General features: G+C 51.6%; 1 protein-coding gene across 1 annotated transcript in view; it reads left to right on the top strand.

The window, feature by feature from the left end:
- The window catches only part of ABCC6 (ATP binding cassette subfamily C member 6), a 67,130-nt gene that overhangs the window by 18,279 nt on the left and 27,237 nt on the right, over window positions 1-21,614 (top strand). Inside the window, exons 9-21 of the mRNA XM_007127098.4 lie at window positions 903-1,080; window positions 3,790-3,951; window positions 6,685-6,777; window positions 6,974-7,177; window positions 7,741-7,887; window positions 8,540-8,627; window positions 10,734-10,809; window positions 12,547-12,673; window positions 12,832-13,008; window positions 15,223-15,390; window positions 16,155-16,329; window positions 17,414-17,489; window positions 19,697-19,817. Coding sequence (XP_007127160.2) covers window positions 903-1,080; window positions 3,790-3,951; window positions 6,685-6,777; window positions 6,974-7,177; window positions 7,741-7,887; window positions 8,540-8,627; window positions 10,734-10,809; window positions 12,547-12,673; window positions 12,832-13,008; window positions 15,223-15,390; window positions 16,155-16,329; window positions 17,414-17,489; window positions 19,697-19,817 — 1,792 coding nt within the window. The remainder of the gene's footprint in view (window positions 1-902; window positions 1,081-3,789; window positions 3,952-6,684; window positions 6,778-6,973; window positions 7,178-7,740; window positions 7,888-8,539; window positions 8,628-10,733; window positions 10,810-12,546; window positions 12,674-12,831; window positions 13,009-15,222; window positions 15,391-16,154; window positions 16,330-17,413; window positions 17,490-19,696; window positions 19,818-21,614) is intronic.

Below are 21,614 nucleotides of genomic sequence, written 5' to 3'. Positions count from 1 at the left end.
TGCAAAAGATTTTAAGTTTAATTAGGTGCCATTTAAACAACAGAAGTTTTTGTCCTCACGTTACTGGAGGCTAGATGTCCAAGATCAATGTTGTTTCTTCTGAGGCCTCTCTCCTTGCCCTGCAGACAGTTGCCTTCTCGCTGTGTCCTCACGTGGTCTTTCCTCTGAGCACATGCACCCCTGGTGTCTCCTTATGTGTCCAAATTTCCTCTTCTTACAGGGACACCAGTTGTATTGGATTAAGGCCCATCCTAACGGCCTCATTTTAACTGAATCACCTCTTTAAAGGTCCTATTTTCAAATACACAGTCATATTCTGAGGTACTGGGGGTTAGGACTTTAACATATAAATTTTGTGAGGACACAGTTCAGCCCATAACAGGTGGGGGTAAAAACATCACCTGTTGATTGGAGGAGATGCAAGTCACGCTGAAAATGAGCGTGGACAGTGGGGGAAATGATTGCAACCATTTTTGTTTTTTTTTTTTTTTGTGGTACGCGGGCCTCTCACTGCTGTGGCCTCTCCCGTTGCCAGGCACAGGCTCTGGACGCACAGGCTCAGCAGCCATGGCTCACGGGCGTAGCCGCTCCGTAGATGTGGGATCTTCCTAGACCGGGGCACGAACCCGTGTCCCCTGCATCTGCAGGCGGACTGTCAACCACTGCGCCACGAGGGAAGCCCTCTCTATTCTTCATGTAGTTTACTTGTGAAGCTTCTGGGAGAGATGTATTCTCCGAACCCGTGTCCCCTGCATCTGCAGGCGGACTGTCAACCACTGCGCCACGAGGGAAGCCCCGCAACCATTTTTGTAGAAAACAAAAAAGAACCGCATACTGTCTGGTCCTCCAGACCTGGCCAGGCTTAGGCAGAGGCAATAGCCATCGGTGCCCTTTCTCACCAGCCTCTTCCTGGAGTTTATTGGTGACCCCAAGACCCCGGCCTGGAAGGGCTATCTTCTCGCCATGCTGATGTTCCTCTCAGCCTGCCTGCAAACACTGTTCGAGCAGCAGCACATGTACAGACTCAAGGTGCTACAGATGAGGCTGCGAATGGCCATCATGGGCCTGGTGTACAGAAAGGTGAGCCCCAGGGGAGAGGCGTGGCCTTTCCTCTCTCTCCATCCTGTCCCAATTTACAGACAAATGTTCCAGCCAAGAAGAGGAATGTTCCTGAACCGTTACTGTCATCAGTGCCTAAAACCACACTCATTCATCACTTTACTCATGGTTGCTCACATTACACCCTCATCTTCTTGGCTATTTCTATAAGGCCTTGCGTGATCTGAACCTGGGACCTCTTCTACCTGATTACATCACACGCTTCCTTCACACTTCCTTCACTTTCCTCCGGCCCCACAGGTCTTCTTTCAGTTCCTCAAGCACGCCAAACAATCTCCCACCTCAGGGCCTTTGCACTTGCTGTTCCCACTGCCTGGGCACCCTTTCCACAACTCTTCATGTAGTGAACACTCACCCCCCTGAGGATAAAGGGCTAACCTACGGGCTGTGTGGAAACTGGATAAAGGTGGACTGTCACCGATTTTACCAGGTAACACTGCATACAATTAAAATGACCCCTGACCCACTGGTAAATTGCATCTGGGCTGGAAGTTCTGCCAATTAACTATGATACCCGGAGGTAAGCCATAGCACTGGGCTTCTCTCTGCAGTGATTCTTGTCCCCTTGGGGGACCTTGGAACCGAAACTCGTGAGGCTGCTGCTCTAAGAGATGTTGGCCCCTCTGGGGTCTGGAGCATCTGAGCAAGGCAGTCCTGTGTAAGCCCCTTTCTCTCACACCTGAGCTGTCACTTGAGAAAGAAGGGGGCAAAGGGGTCAGCTCCTGGATGGCCGTGTGGCTCCTGAATTTCAGGCCACATCCCCCTGAGCACACTGGAGCTGGTGTGGCCTGTCCAGTCTCGGGAGTCCACACATGGAGCTGAGGCTGATGGAAGATGACCCGAAGGCTTTGCTCTTCCCATATCCACCCTTGGGGCAGCCGCCTTCATCACCTGATGAGGTCATACCCCTCCACTCTGCCCTCTGGGCTGCTTCTGTTTTAACCGTGTCTTCTTATTTTCTGTATCTGGTGCTTTGACATCTGGGGTCTTGCTGACCCTGGAGGGACTGCCCCTCTGTCCCTCCCAGGATCAGCCAGTTCCCAGAGATGCGAAATGACTCATCTGAAAGCATCTCTTTCACATGCAAGCCAACCAATCCAGAGCTCACACCCCAACTGCCTCCTTTTTTGGGCCCTAACACTCTAGGCCACTATCCCCTGCCCTAATCACCCCAGGGCAGGGTACCAGACAGTGAGGCCCAGCTCCTATGCCCAGAGCCTGGTGGAATTATTCAAACTAGCCAATCCTAAGCCTGCTTACCCTGCCTGACCTTCCCATGAAAACCACAACAAGCTCTTGCCTGTGGTCCCCCCAACCCTGAAGCATCCTGGTGCTTCCCCAAGTGGCCCCCTCATAGCGTGGGGTGCCCCCTCCTCTTGAGATCTGTGAGTATAATAAACCCCCTTGTCAAGGGCAGTCCTCTCTGATCTGTGGGCTTGCCATGCCTGAATAATGATAAAAACCTATATTTTAAAACACTTCTTCATGGCACTCATCATAATTACTATTGAAGGATGAACTATGTGAACCTTTATTTAATTTTGTTCCCCAGCTCAAACTCCACTCCGAAGAGAGCAAGTGCCCTGCCTCTGTTGATCACAGTACTCACCTCAGAGTGAGGCCCAGAGCAGGTGCTCAGTAAAGATTTGAAGATTTTTTTTTTTCAGAATTTCTACACTCAATCATTTCCAGCTCACCACTTCACCCCCTCACTTCTTCCCTGACACACTCAGCAGAGAGAGAACTGCAAGTAGAACGTAGCATTCAACAGGCTGGAAGGGGTCCACTGTGACCCCAGAGTTAGGGCAAATTTGGGGCTCCCAGAAAACCAGCTTGGTGTCTGAGAGGCACACTGAATGCCTGCAGGGGTCAGTCTAACACCCTGTCTAGCCCATGTCGTGCCTCTGTCATCCTGGATTCCAATCCTGGCCCAGTCACTTAGGAGCCCTCTGGCTTTGGGCAAATTGGTCCATTTCTCTGTGCCTCAGTTTCCTTAGCTGTGAAATGGGGTTAATAATTCTGCATCTCACTGATTCTAGTCTCGTTTTTTTTCTCTTTTTAACTTCTGAAATCAAGATGTTTTAATTTAGTTGGCATTGATTTTTTTTCCCATAGTGATACAAAAATAGAGGGTACTTTATCCACAGTGTTTTAGATTGAATGAAATATGGCAGTACCTGCTCCATACAGTTGTCTGATGTGCCCCATCACGGAAAATGGTGAAACTGTTAGTTTATTTAGCACAGTGCCTAGGTTATAGCGCTCAGCAGATGCCCACCATTATCAGCATTATCACCATTATCAACTATTGCTTTCACCACTTGCTAGTAGTATGTTATTGTTATTAGTCCAGTGCTTTAGGGGTTTCAGGGTATTTTCATTTTTGTCTTCTCCCTGGAGTCTCACAATGGGAGGTTAGCTGAGGAGATTTTATTAGCCCACTTTACAGATGAGTGAACTGAGGCTCAGATGGTAAAAAAAATCTGCCTCAGCCAGCAGGGGCAGCACAGCTTAGACCCCGGCCTGCTGGGTGGCTGTTCTCTTGCTCAGTCCAAGCCGTGGGCCTCCCTCCCTCCTGGGCCCTTCCTCCCTCCGTGATCCTCCCTAACTGCCCCTCACCCCCTCCTTCCCTCCTTCCTGACTCAGGTCTCCATCTTCTGCCCCTCCCAGGTCCTGGCTCTGTCTAGCAGCTCCAGAAAGGCCAGCGCAGTGGGGGACGTGGTCAACCTGGTGTCTGTGGACGTGCAGCGGCTGACCGAGAGCATCACCTACCTCAACGGGCTGTGGCTGCCGCTCATCTGGATCATCATCTGCTTTCTCTACCTCTGGCAGGTGTGCTGGGGCAGAGAGAGCTGGGATTTGAGTTGAATCCTCCTCCCCCTCCTCCCCCTCCTCCTCCCCCTCCCCCTCTGAGTTGAATCCTCCTCCCCCTCCTCCCCCTCCTCCTCCCCCTCCTCCCCCTCCTCCTCCCCCTCCTCCTCCTCCTCCTTCCTCTCCTCCTCTCTCTCCTCCTTCTTAATCCTATCTCCATCTGCACACTGCGGGCTGACGTAATGGGCAAAGTCTTAGATGAGGATGACCTTCACTTCACCTTGGGCAGGATGCTCACCTCTGGGGGCCTCAGTTTCCTCGTCTATATGATGATGATGGTGATGACATTGGCACTTTTTGGGTGTGATATTGGGGTACCAAGTGGGCAGATTAGGCATGTTTTGAAGTTACCAGTAATGGAAGGGCACCATCACCACCACCACTACCAACAACAAAAAAAATGGAAAGAAAATTTAGGGGAAAGAATTTACTACTGGTTTTCAAAAAGCATAAAGTAGCCAACCAGGCAAAAAAAAAAAAAAAAAAATCAGAACTTTTTCTAACTTTCTTACATCTGTTTTGTGGTGCAGGATTTTCTTTTTTCTTTTTAATTAAAATCACAGACTTTGTAGTGGGACTGCCTGGGTTCGAATCCTGCTTTCACCGCTTGCTAGTTGTAAAACCTCCCAGTAAGTAACTTAGCCTCTCGGTGCCTCATTTCCTCATTGGCAAAGTGAGGACTGTAATTAACCGAAGTGCCCCAGCCCTTGAGTTGCTGAGGAATTAAATGAGCTAATACCTGTGAAGCACTTAGCATCTGCAACACAGCTATACCCTAAAGGTGTTTAATTGTCTTGCTGGTTATGCATGGGGGTGGGGCAGTTCATTTGAAGATCTTCAACTCTGCTCCATGTGGGCTGGTTCCAGGCTCACAGACTTTTCTGTAAAGGAGCAGATTGTAGATATTTTAGACGTTAGGGGCCGTAGGGTCTCTCTCAAAACTATTTAACTCTGCCCTTCTAGTGCACAAGCAGCCACAGACAATACTAATCAAACAGGCCTGGTGGTGTTCCAATAAAATTACGTATGGACACTGAAGTTTGAATTTCATGTAATTTACACGTCATGAAATCATCTTCGTTTGATTTTCTTCAATCATTTTAAAATGTAAGAACGATAAACAATCTTTGTACGGCTTGAGGTCGGCACATAAACAGGTGGAGAGATCTGGCCCATCTGCTGTGTTTCACAGGCCCCTGGGTGGGTGTATCAACGGCATATTGATTGTGAGTGAGTGTGGAATGCTCCAGAATACCAGCTGTGTGTTATCATCATTATTGTACCTCTGCTACTGCTCCAGTGCCCCCACAATAATGGCTTGGGGCCTGGACACTTTTTGACTTGCTACCTTGCAGTCTAGGACCTAGCATACAGAGGGTGCTCAGCAAGTGCATAACTGTTCGCTGTTATTATTAGAGAGAAAGGGAGGAAGGACACTGGGGAAAATGCAGGGCAGTTAAGCAGGCCGACCCGTGACTCAAGTGAAACTGCAGACAACACACCCATCACTTGCCCTGACTCTTGGCAGGTGGCCCTAACATCAGAAAGTCACCATGAGACCCTGGTAAAGGGGGAGCGGTAGGAATTGGGGTTGCTACAGTTAGCATTTGTAGCATTTTTGCCAGAGAGAGTTTATTTAACCTTCTGTTCACATTCCTTTGAATGTTCTCCCAGCCCTGGCTGTAGGCAGGTGTTTGCCTTCTGGGCACCTCTCCATTTGGCCATTGGGAGGCGCAGTTGCTGCATAAATGAAACACTGGCTTGCTAGGGCGTCAAGATTAGAAACTAAACATTCTTAGGGGCTGAGAGCGGAAAATGAGGCCCACAGACTGAAGAGGGGGGTGGGGCTCGTCTAGAGAATGGACCCAAATGACCTCAGGAGGAATCTCACATCACAGCCACTTAAAAATCATTTACCCTACTCGCCACCTCCACATTTTCCAGATAGAGAAACGAAAGAGGGAGGGAAGATAACTGTCCCAAGTCACAAAGCTGGGGGGTAGGGCTGCTAGACAAAATACAGGACGTCCAGTTAAAGATGAATTTCAGCTAAACAGAAGAATTTCTTATTATAAGTATATCCCAAACATGACATGAGATATACTTATACTAAAAACTTATTTGCTGTTTATCTGAAATTCAAATTTCACTGGGCAGGCAGTTTAATATATTTATTTGCTAAATCTGGCAACCCTTGTCAGGGGATAATCATTGATTGTATGACACCAGCACTCCCTACAGGCAGAGTGGGAACAGCTCCATTTCCATTTAATGTGAGAAACTGCAGCTTAGGGAGGGTCAGTAACTTGCCCAAGGCCACACCAGTGCGTGTAAAGTCAGGATTTGAACCCAGATCCCGATTCCAGAGTCTGTCTTCACCGTTCTAGCCAGGCGCCGCCCTTGCCCTGCCCATCTAGGTGCATGACCCGTCTTGACTGTGACCCTGCCCCCATTCCATTGTGTGAGGTGCATCATTCCCCCTCTCTTCCCTCCCTAACGAAGATGGACTCCATCTTCCACAGGTATTTCCTTCTAAGGAGCCCATGAGTCCTGGTCCCTATGACCTGGTAGCTGCCCTCATTGGACTCTCTGACACCTCCCTGCCTTAGGGCCCAAGTCTGAGCCTCCCCCCACCCCTGTACTGACAGCTGGGCTTCTGGAATTGTCTCGTGACATCCTGCCCTTTGTCTCCAGCTTCTAGGACCCTCTGCCCTCACCGCCATTGCTGTCTTCCTGAGCCTTCTCCCTCTGAATTTCTTCATCACCAAGAAGAGGAACCACCATCAGGTTTGGCATTTGGAAGAAGGGACACTCCAGGCAGGAAGGGGGAGGGAAGCCTGCAGGTCCTGGGTCCTGCACTGGTGCAGGGCAGTGGGGAGGGGAGAGGTGTGGGGTGGGCGTGGTGGCGGCTTGCGGCGGTTGCAGAGAAGGAAAATCCCGGACTTGTCCCTGTCCCCTCCTCTCTTCTTCCCTCTGGTCCCAGGAAGAGCAAATGAGGCAGAAGGACTCTCGTGCGCGGCTCACCAGCTGCATCCTCAGGAACGTGAGGACGGTCAAGTACCACGGCTGGGAGGGAGCCTTTCTGGACAGAGTCCTGCGCATCCGGGCCCAGGAGCTGGGCGCCTTGAGGACCTCCAGCCTCCTCTTCTCTGTGTCTCTGGTGTCCTTCCAAGTGTCCACGTTTCTGGTGATGTCACTCTGGTCTCCCTGCAGAGCATGGACTGGGGGAGGGAGTGCTGGGGGCGGGGATAAGGGCTCCCCATATAGGATCCCAGGGTCACCATCACACCGACTGACCAGCACCTAGTGTGAGCATCATAGCAACGACACCTGGAACCCAAACACCACCAACCCCTGGAACAGAACCACCCCCCGGTGACATCCGGAACTACAAATGCCACCAGGACCTAGAGCCCTCCGTGGCTGCTGATACCTGCAACTTCAGTCATCTTCCCAGACAGTCTAGAGTCACCACTTCCACCCATGTCTAGAACCACAAAAATGCCACCAAGATGGAAAACTGCAGTGTCCCCCAAAGCCTGGAACCAAGAGTTTCTGATTCTTAGAACAGGGGTCACACGTGCGCAACTCCTTTCATCAGTAGAAGAATTTGGGGGGAGATCTGGGTGGAGGGGAACCCATTCCCACATGGCAGCTGTGGCCACAAGGACCCCTGGAGATACCACAGCTGGCCTGCCTTTCCTGGCCACGTTTAGCAGCTCAGTGTCACCTCCTGTGCCTCCCACCCAGGTGGCACTGGTTGTGTTTGCTGTCCATACTCTGGTGGCTGAGGAGAATGCCATGGACGCTGAGAAGGCCTTCGTGACACTCACGGTTCTCAGCATTCTCAACAAGGCCCAGGCGTTCCTGCCCTTCTCCATCCACTCTGTGGTCCAGGTGAGGTGGCAGGGAGGGGAGGCCGTCTTGGAGGAGCCTTGTAGGGGTGCAGCAGGCCGTGCCGGGGCAAGGAAACGGAGCAGGGAAAGAGACGGGAAGGCACAGGGAACAGCGGGAAGATGCCAGCAAACATCCTCAAGATAGGCAGCCTCCCCTTTCCAGCAATTCTGCATGCAAGAATTCAGTCTGGTTCCCTTTTTATACAAAGCAATTTCACTTCATTTCTCTTCCTCTACTGTCTGCACTCACACTGTGTGATGAAAATGAGAACATTGGTCCAGCTGAGCCATCCCTATTTAACTATCCTTTCGTCACGGAAGATGGGGTTGGGGCTGGGAGTGGCGAGGGTGCCTCCGGGTGGACAAAGTTTGCAATCATTCCTGATGACGGCCAACTGGAAAAGCCACCATCCTCTTCCCGGGTCTGGTCTGCGGAATGGAAGCAAGGAGGTGGGAGGTCACCACTACCTCGTTGTGCCACCCTCATGTGCATCGTTTTCCGTGACCTAGAAAGCTCTGTGTTGATGCCTTGCAAATGTGTAGGACTCGGTAGTCCGGAAGCTTTCCCACCATCTTGAGGCACCCGACACCCGACACCTGAGTTCTTTTTTTGCCCTTATGGCACAGTTGACCTAGGGCTTTGGTTTTTCCAGGCCCGGGTGTCCTTTGACCGTCTGGCTGCCTTCCTCTGCCTGGAAGAAATTGACCCTGAGGCCGTGGACTCAAGGTCCTGCAGATGTGGTGAGAGCTGAGTTCAGCAGGAAGGGGGTGGGAGGGATGAGGGAACCAGCAGGGCTCCCCCTTCCCACAGATGGAATGCCAGGATCCCAGCTGAGGGGCTGCCGGCATGTGCTGGCACGTGCAGACCAGGCCATCGGCCGTGTGACTAGGAAACAGATGCCATGTAAGGACTCTCCCCTTGTACCTAAGAAAGCATCAAGCTGCTTACCTAGAAATCACCCACATGGTGATTAGAAGTGTATCCTGTGACATTGGTGCCTGAATCCAAATTCTGGCTCCAGCACTGACCCCAACGTGGGTGACCTTGGCCAGTTAGTAATCTCTCTGAGCCTCAGTGTTCCCATCTGCAAAATGGACATGATGATCATCACAGCACCTCTGCATAGGATTGTTGTGAGGGTTAAATGAGTCCTTTGAAGCATCGCAGTTAGAGAAGGGCCCTGCACAAAGTCAGCATTCAGTGCATTTTAGTTAGAATTATTATTAGGAAAAAAACCCACAGAAGTCAGCAAAGAGGCCTCTAAATCACCCAAAATTGCTGTTTCTGAGGCTCCTCACAGCTCTGGGCACGTTTTCAGCTGGGCGAAGCTTTGTTCAGCCAAATCAGTGTGATGCGGGCATTCAGAGGTGGGCTCTGCATTCAAATCCCAGGTCTGCCTCACCCAGCTGTGTGGCCCTGGGAAGTAACTCCCCCACTGCCGGCTCCGTTCCCCACTGTGTCACCCCACCTCCACCAGGCGCACCCTGAGAGCCACCAAAAGATAGCAGGTCCCCGGTCTCAGGAGCTGCCCAATAAATAGCTTAGGGTCCGTGATGTCGTGCCTTTATCCCCACAGGAGGGCCCCACGGACCCTGGACCAGAGACCCCTGAGGGTTATTTGAGTCATGACTTTGACACACCTGGTCACCTGCCTGCAGCCAGAGCCTCATACCGCCCCCCGTGGTCTCAGTCCCTGCTGTTCCCCCAAAGGTGTGTGACAGTGAGATTAACACAGACACCGACAGCTAATGTTGACCAAGTGTTTACCACGAGCCAGCACATTCACAGTGCTTTACTTAGTGGTGACCCCCTTGCTCCTCACCACAGCACTATGGGGTGGATACCTCTACTACCCACCCATTTTACAGATGGGGAAATGGAGAAGCATCCCCACACCCCAGACCATTAAGAAAGGACAAGACCCCAGAGTAGGGTAGCCAGATTCACAAAGAAAAACATAGGACTCCCAGTTAAATTTGAATTTCGCATACTCAGAAAATAGGTTTTTTTAGTCTTAGTAGCTCCCATGCAATATGTGGCAGCATAATTATCCTAAAAAAGTACTCATTGTTTATCCAAAATTCAGATGTAACTGGGCGTCCTGCATTTTGTCTGCAACCCTCCCCTAGAGACCATCCAGTCCAGGGGGTGTCAACAGGTGTCAACTGCTCATTAGATGTAAGATTCTCAGGCCCCACCCCAATGGAGATTCTCATTTATTGGTTTGGGCTGAGCCATGGAGAGCTTTGTGTTTTAAAAAATCTTTCCAGGTGATTCTAAATGTGTGTTCAGTGTCCAGAACCACTAATCTGGCTCCTCCCTCATTATATAGATAAAATATCTGAGACCCAGGGACATAGAGAGACCATATGTCCCTGGTTACATCTGTGGTCCCAGTGAAATTAATAACACTCCCTTCACTCTCCAGAGTCCCGGATCAGGTGATAAATTGTATCAGAAGCACACTAACCTTTTCTGTGAAGGACCCAATTGTACATATTTTAGGCTTTCCAAGGCCCTTTGTTCTCTGTTGTAACTGCTCACCTTTGCCTTTGTAGTGTGAAAGCAGCCATAGCACTACATAAATGGATGGGCATGGCTGTGTTCCAATAAAACTTTATAAAAATAGGCAGCAGACAGGATCTGGCCCCTGGGCCATGGTTTGCCAACCCCTGAGTTGTACAACCATCCGGCAGGGAGAGAATATGACCACCACAGGGTCACACACAAGCCAGTGAGTGGAGGGACAGTTTGTTTAGTGGAAGAGATTTCCAGTTGCCTGGGGGTCTCTTAGAGGAGGGGCCAGCCGGGAGCATCTCTTATAACTGGTCTTTTATGCCCTGCAGCCACTGGAGAGGATTACATCAGAATAGAGGAAGGCACCTTCTCTTGGTCCCAGGAAAGCCCTCCCTGCCTGCACAGGTACAGGTGGTTTCCCTGGTAACAACCTTCTTGTTGCCGTTGACGAAGTGGGGGAGGATGGGGAAGCTGGGAAAGGGAGAGCTCCTGCCCACGGAGGGGGAACAGGGCATCTGAGCCTCGCCCAACAGGGAGGAGATGGCTCTCTGGTCCACAGGCTGGTCACGATGATGCCAAGGGAGGCCTGGCCAAGCACAGCCCCAAGGCCCGGCCCAGTCAGCTGTGGGCGCTTCTGTGCCTCCTGTGTCAGACTGGTCATTGTCACCTCCAACCCCAACTATTTGGCTGGGTCTCTGTGGCAGAAAACCCCAAAACTCCCTGTGAAGGGAAAGAAAACACCCGGGGCCGTATTTGTGTTTCTTGTCATTTGCTCATTTCATTGTATTTATTGAGCACTTGCCATGTGCCAGGCCTTGTTCTAGGAACTGGGAATAGAGTGAAGAAAACAGATAAGAACCCTGTGCTCTTGGGGCTGATGTTCTGATCGGGGGTGGGGGGATGCACAAATGAGAAATCAGGGTCGGGAGGCAGAGCACGGTGTCAAGGGAGGGGCGTGTGCGGTGAGGGAAGGCTTGGCATTTAAACAGAGGTCAAATGAGGGGAAGGAATGAGCCTTGCACGTGTCTGGGAGAGGAGCTTTCTAAGCAGTGGGAACAGCGAGTGCAAAGGTCCTGAGGCAGGAGTATGCCTGGACCCAGGATTCTCCACCTCAGCACTGCTGATGTTCGGGGCTGGATAGTTCTTTGTCATGGGGGCTGTCCTGTGCACTGTGGCATGATTAGCAGAGCCCCCAGTATCTACCCACTAGATTCCAGCAGCAGCCACACCAGGTATAACAACTGAAAGTGTCTCTAGACATTGCCATGTGACACCTGCAGGGCACAATCCCCCCAGGTGTGTTTGGGAAGCAGGAAGTCAGCATGGCCACAGCAATGGGATGCTGGGCGTCTTTCATGATTGTTAGGACCTCAGCTTTTACCCTGAGTGAAACAGGAACCGCCAGGGGCTTCAGCGGGGGAGTGTCATGAGCTGGCTTGGGTTTGAACAGCTCCCTTGGGCCCCTGCATGGAGGACAGACTGCACGACACAGAAAGGGGTGGGGAGCGAGGGCAGAAGCAGGAAGAGCGGTGAGGAGCTTGTGGCAATGACCTGGGCAAGAGGAGATGCTGGTAAACCTCCTGCCCAATAAACCCTGTGTGAGTGCGGGTACGTGTGTACACACGGGTGTACATGCGTGTGTGCAGATGTGTGTATGCACGGGCGTGTGTGAGAGCATGTTTGTGTGTGTGCATGCACTTGTGTGTGCATGGATTGTGTATATGTTGTGTGCATATGTCTGCACACACGTATGGTGTGCATATGTGCACTTGTGTGAGGGTGTGTATCTGTGTGTGTGCAGTCTGTGTATGTAGTATATGTGTGCACAGACACGTGCCCTATGTGTGCTTGCTTGTGTGCATCTGTGTACATGCATGCATGCATGTGTGGTGTACTGAGTGTGCACATACACGTGTGCATGCATGTATGTGGGCACACGTACGATCACATGCAGGATGGCTGCTCGCATAGCCAGACAGGGATCGGGAGAGGGAAGGACGGCCCCCAGACATCCTCTTAGCGGTCCCCCCACCCCAGGTGTGTCATCAGCAGCCAAGGCTGGCTCTGTCTGGGGTTCACCAATTCTGCGCAGACTCGGGCTGAATCCTACCCAGGGACACATCACCCCTTCTGTGTTACCAGGATCAACCTCACGGTGCCCCAGGGCTGCCTGCTGGCTGTCGTCGGTCCAGTGGGGGCAGGAAAGTCCTCCCTGCTCTCCGCCCTCCTTGGGGAGCTGTCAAAGGTGGAGGGGTCCGTGAGCATCAAGGTGAGGCCGCACCCCTGCCTGTCTGCTGGAATGTCTCCCTGTCTCTGTTCCTCCCTGTTCCCCGTCTCACAGCTAAGCCCCCTGCCACCTTCCACCACCACCAAGAGCCCAGCTCCCACCGTTCCTCCTCCGTCCCCATCAGCCTCCTTGTGTTTTAGGGTCCGGTGGCTTACGTGCCGCAGGAGGCCTGGGTCCAGAACATGTCCGTGGTAGACAACGTGTGCTTCGGGCAGGAGCTGGACCTGCCGTGGCTGAAGAGGGTCCTGGAGGCCTGTGCCCTGTGGCCAGACGTGGGTAGCTTCCCTGCAGGAGTCCACACCCAAACTGGGGAGCAGGTGAGGGTCTCAGGGCCTTCTTGGGCCAGGGAGGCATGGTGGCTGAGGGCCATTTGCCACCCTGACCTGTGGGCGGTGTGGTGGGAGGGTCACTGGGGAGGGCAGGGAGGTAGGGGAGAAAAGGGGCCCAGCTCAGAGCTAAGTACATAGCAGGTACTCAATAAATAGTTATTAATGAGTGAATGGTTGAAAATAAAGACCGAGGAGAGGCTGGGAGACGTGGGAGGGCTTGGTGGTGAGGGGCTCTCTAACAACTGGGAATGAGGTGATCCAGGCTCCTGCCTTGCCTCTCTGGGTGACACTGGTCAAACTGCTTCCCCTCTCTGGACCTCACCAAAGGGTCTGGGAAGAGATGTCCAATAAACAGGATGTATGCATCTGGAGCTATGGGTTGGGCGGGGATTGGCAACTTATGACCCACAGGTCGAATCTGGCCCACCGTCTGGGTTTGTAAATAAAGTTTTATTGGGACCCAGCCATGCACATTCATTTACCTGTGGTCCATGGCTGCTCTTGCATGATAAGGGCAGAGATGAGCAGTTGTGACAGAGACCAGGGCAGTGGGGGTGGGGCGGTGTGCCCACAAAGCTTTAAGTAGTTACTTTCTGGTCCTTTACAGAAACACTTGCTGACCCCCAGATTAGGGAATTGAGAGTGGAAAAGTGGAAGTTTAAGTTAAGTAAATGGGTGAGGTTTCCTCTAGGGAAGAGAGGGTCCTGGAAAGGGTCTGGAGGAGCCAGAGAGATCAGCTGAGAAGGAACATCTAGGAAGGAGGATGAGGCATCGTGCAGCCAAGGGAAAGGGGTTTCAGAAGGAGGGGGGTGCCTGCTGCCGGCTACGTCTGTCCAGCTGTGTCACATCCTAAACCAAACGTGATTTCCGGTTACCTCCTCCCCCGAAGCTCGCCCCATCCTGGGTGATGGAAGCTCCATCCTTCCAGAGCTCAGATCCAAAACCCTGGTGTCCTCCTCGATTCCTCTCTTTTTCTTACACCCACATCTAATTCATCAGCAAATCCTGTTGGATCCACCTTTGAGGCAGATCCAGAATGTTCCAGTCCCCATATCAGCTCTCCCCACATTGCTGCAGGAGCCCCTGGCTGCCCTCCTTGTTTCTGTCCTCACCCCTAATAGGCTAATCCCAGTGCAGCAGCCAAAGGGATTCTTTTCAGACCTGTCAGTTCATGTCCTTTGTCTGCTCAGAACCCTCCAGGTCTCCCCATCCCCTCAGAGTCATAGCCACAGTGCTGACCATCAATGACAAGGCGCGACCCCACGATCTGACACTATCTCCCATTACGCTCCCTCTTTCCTGCTTCTCTCCAGCCACATGGATCTCCACAATGTTCCTTGAACACCCAAAGTATGCTCCTACCTCAGGGCCTTTGCACCTGCTGTTCTGTCTGCTTGTAAAGCTGTTTCTCAGGAGTTCACACATGGTTCATCCCATCAAGTCTCTTAGTGGAGAGTAGCTTTCCCTGACCACCTTACCCAGCACAGCAACCCTGCTCATGCCAGTACACCCTACACCCTTCCCCTGCTCTATTATTCTTCATGGTGTATAACACCATCTGATAGGTGATAACATTTTATGTGTTTGTTTATTGATTATCTCTCTCCCACCCCACCCTCATGAGAGTGAAGGATCCATGAAAGCAGGGATGAGGTTTTGTTCATTGCTGTGTCCCCAGAGCCTAGAACACTGCTGGGTACATAATAGCCATGCAGTAAATATGAGTGGAATGAATGAATAAGTGAAAGAACAAAAGGAAAGAAGAGAGGAAGGGAGGAAGGGAATGGAAGAAGAAAGAAAGGAAGGAAGGAAGGAAGGAAGGAAGGAAGGGAGGAAGGGAGGAAGAAAAGAGAAAAAGAAAATAAGAACATAAGGACTGAAAAGCTACCACTGGATTAGGCAACCAGGGGAGTGACCAGTGTCCTTGAGGAAGGCTGCATCAGTGGAGAAATGGGAACAGAAGCCAGACTCAAGTGGAGGGAGCAGTGGGTGCAGGAAGCTTGTCTGGAAAGGGGAGAAGCCAGGCAGGGTGGAAGCTGGGGGAGATGTTGGCTTGAGAGCAAGTGTTTCAAGCTGGAGGTGGCCCTAGAGGACAGGCACCATGAGCCATAGCTCACTCTGATGAGCAGACCTGGCCCCCGTCACACCAGCTTCACCCAGCAGGCGTAGATGCAGTTCCCTGTCTCTCTCTTATGGCCACAGGGCATGAATCTCTCTGGGGGCCAGAAGCAGCGGCTGAGCCTGGCCCGGGCTGTGTACAGGAAGGCTGCTGTGTACCTGCTGGATGACCCCCTGGCAGCCCTGGATGCCCATGTCGGCCAGCATGTCTTCAAACAGGTCATCGGGCCTGATGGGCTGCTCCAGGGAACGGTAAGTTTGGGAAAATGTCTCAGAGGGCATAGAGCAAAGGCAGAGAAAGTCCTAACCCAAGTCTGCTCACCACCATCCTCCATGAATCCAGTGTTCTTCTTTGTAATGGTCAGCTTTTGCTGTGACAATGCTGCATAACAAACAACCCCCAACTGTCAGTGGCTCACAGCAGCAGACTTTTTTTTTTTGGCCGCGCTGAGTCTTCATTGCTGCGCGGGCTTTCTCTAGTTGCAGTGAGTGGAGGCTACTCTTCGTTGCGGTGCACTGGCTTCTCATTGTGGTGGCTTTTCTTGTTGTGGAAAACAGGCTCTAGGTGCACAGGCTTCAGTAGTTATGGCACATGGGTCCTAGAGCGCAGGCTCAGTAGTTGTGGCACATGGGATTTGTTGCTCCATGGCATGTGGGATCTTCCTAGACCAGGGATCGAAGCCATGTCTCCTGCATTGGCAGGCGGATTCTTAAACACTGCGCCACCAGGGAAGTCCGAGCAGTCATTTCTTGCTTCTGGGTCTGTGGTTAAACTACCACAGCTCTGCCTCAGGTCATTGGCCAGGTTCAGTTGAACTCCGTGTCTTCTGGTTTCGAGACAGGTTGAAGGAGCCCCTTTATTTCACTGTTGGGACATGCTATTTTTGAGAAAAAGGGCAGGAGCACAAGAAGGAGAGCTTTCCCCACTCTGAGCCCCAGGACACTCCCGGCCCATTCCCGCAGCTCTGGAACAGTGGTCAAGCACACGAGTGTAAATTCCATCCCTTCCTGCCCAGACACGGATTCTCGTCACCCATGCGCTCCACATCCTGCCCCAGGCTGATTGGATCGTGGTGCTGGAAGATGGGGCCATTGCAGAGATGGGTTCCTTCCAGGAGCTTCTGCACAGGAAGGGGACCCTGGCGGGCCTTCTGGATGGAGCCAGACAGCCAGGAGATGGAGGAGAAGGAGGTACTGGCTGGGTTTTGCTGGTTCTCTGTGCCTGGCTTCTGCCACCCTGGGGGAGAAGGTTCCACAGATCCCACAATCTCCCTGCAGGCCCAGGGCTGGAGGCAGACGCCTCTCCCACAAGGCCACCCATCCCCCAGTAAGAGCCAGTGGCACCTTCTATGAGCCAGGGGCTGTGCTAAGTGCTTCTATAAACATGCATTGTCTCATGTGGTCTCCACAACACCCCTGGGAGACACCTGCAATTATGGCTGCCACTTTTCAGATGAGCAACTCAGGCCAAAGAGAGTTCAATAATTTGCCCAAGGTCACATTAGAATTTGGGTGTGTTCAACTCCAGGGTCTGTGCTTGAAACTGCTACAGAGACTGAGCAAAGAGGTCATTTGGTGCCTTGAGGCCAGAGGCCCCCAACATGCCAGCTAGGGCTTCTACTAATCCAGAGAACACAGTGCCCACTGGAAAAACGACAATGTTCTGGAAGTGAAGTCAGTGATCCAAGTGCAGCCACAGTGAGTGATAAAGAACAGCCAGGGGCCCCTCCATTCACTCATTTAATCACCACTTAGCCCCTATGAGGTCAGTACTGTACTAGGCTCCATTTTATAGATGAGGACTGAGGCCCAGAAGTTAAGGAACTCGTCCAAGTTTACCTGGCTCGTAAGTGGCAGTGTTGGGCTTTGAACCTCCAACCGCAGGCTGTGTGCTGCCAGGAGAGTCCTTCCCTGGGGGAGATGACACCTGAGGTTGGGTGAGAGCTACCTGGAAAAGAACATTGCAGACACAATGAATTGCTTATGCAAGGGTATTGGGGAGACCCGAGCTGTTGGACTATGTGCAGTGTTTACTGCCGTTTCCCAACCCCAAGTGCATAGCAGATGCTTGATTATATTTGCCAAGTGAATAAGCGAATGAATGAATAATGTTCCTGGAAGCACCCAGGGAGGATGGAGAGAGGGAGAAGGAGCCAGATCAGAGAAAACGGATGCTCAGCGAGTGAAGGCTGCACAGCCAGTGGGTGTCAAAGCTGGCATCCGGACCCCGAGGTACCGACCTCCATAGAGTGACATGGCTCCCTTGACCTTGCAGAAACAGAACCCCCGGCCAGTGCCAAGGACCGCAGAGGCTCTGCTGGAGGTGGGAGGCCTGAGGGTGCACCAGAGAGGTGAGTTTGCTCTGGTGCAGAGCTTGGGGAGGGCACAAAAGCTGAGGCTGAAGCAAGGTGGCTGTGTCATCACCTGCATCTCAGGCAGGTAGGGGGCGGCCACAACCATTCTGGATTAAGACCCACCATGGGGCTCAGCTGTGGGATAATTCACCAGAGACTATTTGACAATCAATTAGCCACAATGATTAAGTCCCCACATGTTCTGTTCACAGGATGACCAGTTTGCCCTCAGATGTGATGAATCCCCTGAAGTTTATCAGAGTTGTCTCATGGCTGGAGTGGGGCAGGGCCAGCTCCAAAGAAGGATCCACGCCCTAGTTGTTAATGTCCGTGCCAGGCCCTGTCATTCATGCTTTGAAGGTCATCAGCATCACTTGGTGCTGGTGGGGGTCACCAGGAGGAGGCCTGCTGTCCCCTTTTCTCAAGCCCCCTTTAGCCAGACCATAGCTGGACTCCTGTGCTCTCCCTTTTTATGGAAGGTGACCTTGTGAAACAGCACAACAGACCACTGGGAGCCAGAGAGTGTGAGCTTAAGTGCCAGCTGTTAGGGCACTACAGGCGGAACTGGAGGGCCCTCGGTCCCTGAGGTTGGGCCCCAGTTCCTCCCATCCCAGCTAGCCAGCCAGAGTACTCCTGGGCCACACACCTAAGTAAGACCAGAGAGGTAGATAATAGGTAGAGAGGTAAGTAGGTAGGTAGACAAACAGGGTAACAGATAGACAAAGAGATAGATGATGAATGGATGAATAGACAGATAGATAGATGATAGGTAGATAAATATTGTATTGGAAAAACCTGCTAGTCTTCCCTCTTTCTCTCCATACTCTCACACAACTACAACATTCACTCTGACACCAGATGGGTGCCCCCTGCCCCCACCGCAAACCTTCACACCAAGCAATTCTCCACAACTCAGTTCTGACACTGTCTATCTGGAGATGTCAGATCCCACAGGTTAAGGGCTCAGTCCCTCAAGTCTGCTCCCCCCACTTCAGATGCCAATTGCAAGTAGTAGGTCTCCAGGGTTCCCACAACTTCTGTCCTACTTGGGGACAAATTGGGGGTTTGCATCACCCGCTCCTCGAATTCAAGTAATTTGCTAGAACAGCTCACAGAACTCAGGGAGACACGTACATTTAGCAGTTTATTAAAGGATGTGACAAAGGAGACAGAACAGCCAGATGAAGAGATTCACAGGACGAGGTCTGGGAGGGTCCCACATGCAGGAGCTTCTGTCCCCGTGGAGCTTGGGGTATCACCCTCTGGGTATGTGGATGTGTCCACTAACCTGGAAGCACCCCAAATCCCATACCGTTGGGGTTTTATGGAGGCTTCCTCGTGTGGGCATGATCCATTATTAACTCCATTTCCAGCCCCTCTTCCCTCTCTGGAGAATGCGGGTCGGGCTGAAAATTCCAAGCTTCTAGTCATGGCTTAGTCTTTCTGGTGACCAGCCCCCAACCAGGAGCCAGCCAGGAGCCCACCCACCTCAGTAGAACAACAGATGCTCCTAGGGCTCTTATCACTTAGGAATTTACAAGGGTTTTAGGAGCTCTGTGCCAGGGATGGGGTCAAAGACCAAGTATATATTTCTTAACATAAATCACAATATCACAAAGATGGATAGGTGAGTAAATAGATAGATAGATAGATAGACAGATAGATAGGCAGACAAAGAGACATAGATTATCCCCATTTTACACCTGAGGAAACTGAGGCACAGAGAGATTGTTTGTCAGCTGCCCATGGTTTCACAGTTAGCAGATGGTAATTCTCATTTAAGGTTGTCAGCCTGCTCAGCCACAGATAAAAGGAACATTCAAGAAGTCTTCAGCACCTGAATTGTGCAAAGTTGACTTCCTGCAAACCTGGACTGACAAATCTGAGAATAAACAGCAGGTGCAAAATGATTGCAGCAAAGCTTAGACCAAAATGAAAACCAAGTTCCAAAGTTGGCAAATAAGTTCATTCAGTGAGATGGCGTCGGAAGAACAGGCTTGTCTGACTCTGGGGTGATAGGTGGCATCTAGCTGGGCACCACAGAGGGAGGACTGGGGCATGGCACCTAGTTGGTGCTCAGTACGTTAGTTGAATGAATGAATGAGAGAGTGAGTGGCTCAGTGGCTTCCAGTGGCCATGAGGGTTGGGCATATACACCCCACAAAGAGAGACACTGATTTGTCCTCATTTCCTCTAAATGACAGGTCCATGAAGTTAGTCCCTGAGAAGGACAGCACCACTTCAGAAGCCCAGACAGGGGTTCCCCTAGATGATCCTGAGGGGGCAGGACAACCAAAAGGAGAGGACAGCATGCAATATGGCAGGGTAACCACCCGCTTGCTCCCTCCCCACCTCCACATTCACTGCCACAGTACTTGGGGCGGGGGACGGGGCTGGGGGGAAGACTCACTTTTATTGAACACCTACTATGTGCCACATAAGATTCTAGATACTTCATACTTCTTAATGCCCACAACCACCTAAAATCAGATGGTGATAGCTCCATTTTAGAGATGAAGAAACTGGGTTCTTAAAGAGTTTAGACATTTGTTTGTGTTCTCACAGCTAGCAAGTGACCAACTTGGGACTCAAACCTAGGACAGTCTGAATCTGAAACTTGTACTACTTCTTCTCTCCTATGCTGCTTTGTCCACCCATCCCCCACCCATTCACCCACCTACCTACTCATTCATTCATCCATCCATTTACCTTTCCACCTATTCACCCATCCATCCCACTCACCCATCCATCCACCTACCCATCTACTCACTCTTCTATCCATCTCACACAACCATCCACCCATCTGCCTTTCATCCATCCGTCCATCCATCCATCGCTCATTTATCCACCCATCCTCCTACAGACCCACTCATTTATTCATCCACCCACCCACCTACCCATTTACTCACCCATTCGCCCACTCAACCATCCACCTACTCATCCATCCAGAAGACATTTACAGAATCCCCACTGTGTGCCAGACAAAGTTTCTGCCTTGGTGGAGCTTGCAGGCTAGTGGTGGGGGGCAGGGGAGAGAGTGAGAAAACAATTATGCTAATAAGCAAGGTGATATCAGGTAGTGATAAATGCTATAAACAAAATAAAGTGATGAGACAGAGACCGACCAAGGATCAGGGACCTGCTTGGATAGGATGCTCTGAGGAGTGACATTTGACATCCCTGAAGGATGCGAAGGAAGTAGCCATGGAAGGAGCAGGGGGAGGAGCATTCCAGGCAGAGGGAACAGCAGGGGCGGAGACTCTGAGGTGAGAAGGAGCTTAGGGTGCCAGAGAAAAGGAAGGGATCCCATGAAACCAGCAGACAGTGCGTAGATGGTAAGGTGAAAGAGTGTACAAGAGGTTTAGGGGCTTCCCTGGTGGCGCAGTGGTTGCGCGTCCACCTGCCGATGCAGGGGAACCGGGTTCGCGCCCCGGTCTGGGAAGATCCCACATGCCGCGGAGCGGCTGGGCCCGTGAGCCATGGCCGCTGAGCCTGTGCGTCCGGAGCCTGTGCTCCGCAGCGGGAGAGGCCACAGCGGTGAGAGGCCCGCGTACCACAAAAAAAAAAAAAAAAAAAAGAGTGTACAAGAGGTTTAGAGTTTCTTCTCAGAGCAAGAGAAAGTCCAGGGCAGGTTAGCAACAGGAAGATGTTTTCAACAGCAAGTGGATGTTTTCAAAAGTTCACTCTGTAAAAACAAAACAAAACAAAAACAAAAAACAAAAAACACACAAAAAACAAAAAAACAAAAGTTCACTCTGGCTGCAGCTGCATGGAGAATTTCAGATTTGTAGGAACCAGACTTTAAACAAGTGGCTTAACCTCTCTGTGCCTCAGTTCCCCTATCTGTCAGGTGGGAATTATGATGAGGATGGAGACACAGGCTTGTCCCATAGTAGGTGTTCAATAAATCACTCCAAACTCAGAAAGTGCCACAGCCTGTCCCCTTTAAGGTTCCCACTGCCATCTGGGAGCCATAGAGGAAGGGGGTCCTGAGGCTGGGCGGGCCTGGAGGGGAGAGGATGCTCCAGGTGGGAGGTACTGCATGGCGGTTCCATCTGCCCCACTGGCAAGTTTTGGGAGCCCCACCTGGCCTTTCCTCTCTCCCCCTGGGGTGTCTCTCTG

The sequence above is a fragment of the Physeter macrocephalus genome, chromosome 14 (genome assembly GCF_002837175.3).
Source record: "Physeter macrocephalus isolate SW-GA chromosome 14, ASM283717v5, whole genome shotgun sequence".
NCBI lineage: Eukaryota > Metazoa > Chordata > Mammalia > Artiodactyla > Physeteridae > Physeter > Physeter macrocephalus.
Note: the sequence above shows the minus strand (reverse complement) of the source record. Positions and strands in the feature narration are given on the sequence as shown.